This window comes from Astatotilapia calliptera, chromosome 22 (assembly GCF_964374335.1).
Source record: "Astatotilapia calliptera chromosome 22, fAstCal68.1, whole genome shotgun sequence".
NCBI classification, from domain to species: Eukaryota; Metazoa; Chordata; class Actinopteri; order Cichliformes; family Cichlidae; genus Astatotilapia; species Astatotilapia calliptera.
The window spans coordinates 1460001-1465000 of record NC_137442.1 but is presented as its reverse complement, the minus strand read 5'-3'; the positions used below and the strand labels follow the sequence as shown (position 1 = coordinate 1465000).

The window sequence follows — 5000 nt, the reverse complement described above, 5'->3', positions numbered from 1 at the left end:
ACACTTGCTGCTTTGGCTACGTCTCTGCTAACATACTGATCAAACTGTTTAGCACTCCTTCATTGTTATAAATAAACCACGTATAAGTTTGCTTCTCGAAGAAAGAACTTCCTTCACTGTGAACTGTCCGTCTGTGACTAAAAGAGTATCTAATGAATACAGTATAAACATATAAATGCACAGAAATAAATGTTTGTGTGAGAGTCGTTACTGATTGCACAGTTTAGTGAAAATGGAGACGTGAAAGTGAGAAACTGGCCAGAAACAGGCGTGTCGAGTTTGTAGCATCACACTCAAAAAGACAAGAGGCTGTAACTGCTGCCAAACGTGCTCCAACAACTTGCTGAGCAAAGACTGAACACTTGTGTACACGCTACACATTTTTACACTTTGTTATTTTGGGGGATTTGGAGACAAAAAATGAACTGAATCCATTTTGACAACAGGCTGCAACATGTTTCCAGTGATGATTTTGATCCATGACGCAGTTCGTTGTTGTTTTTGTCCTTTATGGTCACATTTGTGTTTGCAAACATATTTTTCACAGTAAGCTTCAGTGGTTTTACTAAGAATAACTCATGTGGGCGGGAAAGCAGCTTTCCATTCTGGGAGTTGTTTTTAATCTTCACTGATGACGAATGATGATTTCATACTTCAAAATAACAGGAACTATTAGTGTTTATTAACCACAAAATACCAAATATGTGACGAGGAGGTTGGTGTTTGCTGGAAGAACATCTGTATGTGGTCAGCCAGCTCAGGTCCTGCTGTGAGCGCAGATAAAAGCTGCGGTCAGAGCCGATGCATTTGCAGGTATCTGAGTGTTGATCAGGATGAGGGTGGATATCTGCTGCTGCCTCTTTGTCCTTGCTCTGGGCTGTAATCTCACTGCAGGTAAGAAAGGCATTAAAATAATCCACCTCCTGCTTCTTCAGCTGGAACAGTTACCATGTTTCATCCACTGCGGCAGGTCTGCTCACTTTATGGTGGAGATCAGTTTGCATAGTTGAAGCTTTATTATTTGAATGTTTTTGAATCTAAACATTTACACTGTGGAATCCACATCCTTTTGTGTAAGACAGTGAGATTAATTAAGAATAATTTGTACTTGAAGCTCAATCTGTTGAACTTCGTGTTCACACGTTGATTCCCTCAAAACCTTTCCTTTGAAAACTGTTGTAAATACACGAGCTGTGTGTGGTTAATGTCCTCAGTGCAGCACCTACCTTTCTGCTGGAGGAGACAGCCATGAGAGCACAGGGTCTGCACGTTAGTGTCATCTCCACCCAAAGGCCTCTGTGGTTTTAGCATGAATTCTCTCCCTGGTAGATGTGCATCTTTAGTTTGCTCTGTGAAGCGTGATCATGGCTGGATTCTCCAAAGCAGGAAGCCACAGACTTACTCTCTGTCATATGTTTTGGGCTTTGAGAAGAAACATTAGAAGAGACAGACAAAAATGTAGCTTCCCTGGATGTGTAAAGCGCTGTACAAATACAGGCTTTTTACCATTTACAAACAATAATTCGTCTGTCAGTGAGCAGGAAAAGATCTGGGAGGTGTTTTTACACTTCACTGATGACCATGATTTCATTCCCCAACATAACAGGAACAATTAGTGTTTATTAACCACAAAATATCAAAATATACCATGAGGTGTTTGATAGGAACATCTATATTTGCTCAGCAGCTGAGTTCCTGTTGTGAGTGCAGATAAAAGCTGCGCTCAGAGCCGGTGTACGTGCAGGTATCTGAGTCTCTGCAGGTACAATGAATTAATCCACCTGCTGCTTCTTTAGCTTTAAGCCTTATTATCCTTCAGTGTTTCCATTTTATCCATCAGAGCTTCAGCCACTAATACATGACTTTATATTAAAATAAATAAATTGAAAAACAGAAGCTTTGTTTTTTAATTTAAACATTTACAACCTTCAATCCACAGCCTGTAAGACTTTTATCAATAAGAAAAACTGAATAATTGTCAGAAATTCTTTATATGAACTTTGTGTCTATGCAACAATTTTCAATGAAAAGATCGTGAGTGAACTTTCCATCAAGAACACAAACTGTGCGTGGTCAAAATAGAGACCAGTGGATAAAGTAATGCAGTAATGTACAGCTGCATTAAAAATAATGCTTCTTCTGCAGGAATCAAACATAAAATAATCAGAGACAAGGAGTCCTTCACTCTGCGCTGTCCCCTCTCTGTGGAGGGTAAGGTGACGTGGAGCAGAGAGAGTCATGGAAGCAAAGCTGCCGTACTCACGACCGACGGCGACGTGGACGTACGACACAGCGAGGACACGCGATTCGGGTCGTTGCCTGATAAGTCGCTGGTCATCCTGAAGCCGACTCTCTCAGACTCTGGGAGATACCTGTGCAATAACGAACCAGCGGTGCAGCTGACAGTGATCTCTCCAGGTAACACCTTGATCCAGCACAGAGTTCAGTCTGACTGTGCTGCAGTCATCGGATTTAAGCGTTTCCCTGCTGTAATGATGAACACTGATGTTTTATATAAGCTCGTCCGAAATATTTCAACATTTCGGATCACAAAACATTTTTTGATACTGCATACTTTGTGATTTTGTTCTAATGTAATTGTTTGAACCTGACTTTATTACATCTTTCAACTGTTCCACACAGGAGGGCGAGAGACGTCTACGATGACCGCAGCAGAACGAGACGTGGCAGGTAGGAACATAAATCTGAGCCCTGAACTGTTTGTTTCTGATGCTGGTTTTGCACAGAGGAGCGTAAATGAAGGCTGTGATCCTGAGTGTTATGCAGGGAGGACGCTCAGAGCCCAGCTCTGATTGCTGCTCAGTCCTCTGAAGGGTGGCCCTCCGGTCAGGTGAGCTGCACCTGTTATCAGCAGCTCACCTCTAAATCTATGCAATTTAGTGGCCTGGGCAAGTCGTCCACAAAGATCAAAGATCTTGCAGGAAAAAGCTGTCTCGCAGGCTGGAGGATCGGGCCCCGATGCTGCGATAGCGTCTGCTGGATGGGAGGAGGGAGAAGAGTCCGTGTGAGGGGTGTGAGGGGTCACGCACGATGCAGGAGGCCTGACTGATGCTTGTGAAAGATGCCCTGTAGCAGAGGGAGAGACGTTCCAGTGATCTTGGCAGCTGCATTGACGATCCGACGTAGCTGGCTGAGGTCGCCGACTTTGCAGTTTCCTGAACCACACAGAGATGCAGCTGGTCAGGAGCTCGCTATGGTGCTCCTGTAGAACATGGTGAGGGTGGGAGGAGGGAGGTTGGCCCGTTTCAGGCGTCTCAGGAAGTGGAGGCGCTGCTGGGCCTTTTTGGTGATGGAGATGGTGTTGGTGGTCCAGATGAGGTCGTCTGAGATGTGAACTCCCAGGAACTTGGTGCTGTTAACAGTCTCTACGTGGAACCGTGGATGCTGAGTGGTGTGTGGGTGGAGCGAGTCTACCTGAAGTCGACAATCATCTCCTTGGTTTCGTCCACATTCAGTGACAGGTTGTTCTTGCTGCACCAGAACTCCAGCTGCTGAACCTCATCTCTGTACACTGACTCGTCGTTGCTGCTGATGAGTCCAACCACGGTTGTGTCATCATCAAACTTGATGATTGGTTGGAGCTGTGTAGGGCGGTGCAATCGTGTGTCAGTAGCATGAACAACAGTGGGCTGAGAACACAGCCCTGAGGAGCTCCTGTGCTCAGTCTGATGGTGCTGGAGGTGTTGTTGCCGATTCGGACGGACTGAGGCCTCTCTGACAGGAAATCTAGTATCCAGTAGCAGAGAGAGCTGCTCAGTCCCAACTTGCTGAGTTTGTCAAACATTTTTTGGGGAATAATGGTGCTGAATGCTGAGCTCAAGTCCATGAACACCATTCTGACATAGGTGTCTTTCTTGTCCCGGTGGGAGAAGGACAGGTGAAGTGGAGTGGAAATAGCATCCTCGGTCGACCTGTTCGGCCAGTATGCAAACTGCAGTGGATCCAGTGAGCAGGGGAGGTTGCTCCTCATGTGTGCCATGTCTCTCGAAGCACTTCATGATGATGGGGGTCAGGGCGATGGGACGGTAAGCATTCAGGCAGGATACTGAGGATTTCTTTGGCACCGGGAAGATGGTGGTGGACTTGAAGCATGCTGGGACGATCATCTGGCTCAGTGAGGAGGCTTTCTTTGCTTGTGTGTTGTTCAGTGCATCAAACCGTGTGTAGAACTTGTTCAGCCCCTCAGGAAGTGTGGCATCTCCATCACAGCTGCTTGGTACAGGCTTGTACTACGTGACAGCCTGAATGCCCTGCACGATCTCTTTTTAACTCACAAGACAATCCTTTTGTCTCACTGTTATTAGAGTTATTTATAATAATAATAATAAGTTTGTCACGGTTTGCACTGGCAGGGAGGGAGGAAGAAGACCCAAATGAAGACACTTGAAATGAAACTATAAGTTAACAAAAGACGAGCTGTTTATTTGTGGCTGGGAAATATGAGTATAAAATAAAGCAAAGGTGAGCAGGACGAAAGCTAAATGAAAACCTAGACTGGGAAAACTAAACTGTGGTAACTATGATGACGGATATGAGCATGATTCTGACCAGGAACGTGTGAGAAACTATAACGAGGAAGAAATAAGAACACGAGGCATGAACACTAAGCTGAGGAGAATCATGAAATACATGAATGTGATGGGAGGAAAACAGACGAGCTGAGAGAGAATGAAAGAAAACACACAGACTAAACACATACAGGAGTGAATCAGGGGGAACATCACAGGGCAAGCAAAACTAAAAACGACGAACATGGAGGTCTAAGGAGCTTCTCTCATCCGAGAAGCTTCTTCAGGTCACTCTTTGAGAAGGCCAACGTTCACATGTTGGACAGAGAGGACAGATGGTTTGAAAGAGGAGTGAAAGAAGCATCTATGTCCACTGTGAGCGACCATCTTTGAACAGAGGCGGGGTTTACGACACCAACTCTCTGCCATCTATAATCCAGTTTTGAGATCCTCCCCAGACGCCTGAACGCC

At 45.2% G+C, this 5000-nt stretch overlaps 1 protein-coding gene across 1 annotated transcript in view; it reads left to right on the top strand.

The window, feature by feature from the left end:
• Positions 1-724: 724 nt before the first annotated feature.
• The window catches only part of LOC145423817 (uncharacterized), a 6825-nt gene continuing 2549 nt past the window's right edge, over positions 725-5000 (top strand). The window contains exons 1-3 of the mRNA XM_080296699.1: positions 725-894; positions 2146-2418; positions 2644-2691. Coding sequence (XP_080152825.1) covers positions 834-894; positions 2146-2418; positions 2644-2691 — 382 coding nt within the window. The 5' untranslated portion in view covers positions 725-833. The remainder of the gene's footprint in view (positions 895-2145; positions 2419-2643; positions 2692-5000) is intronic.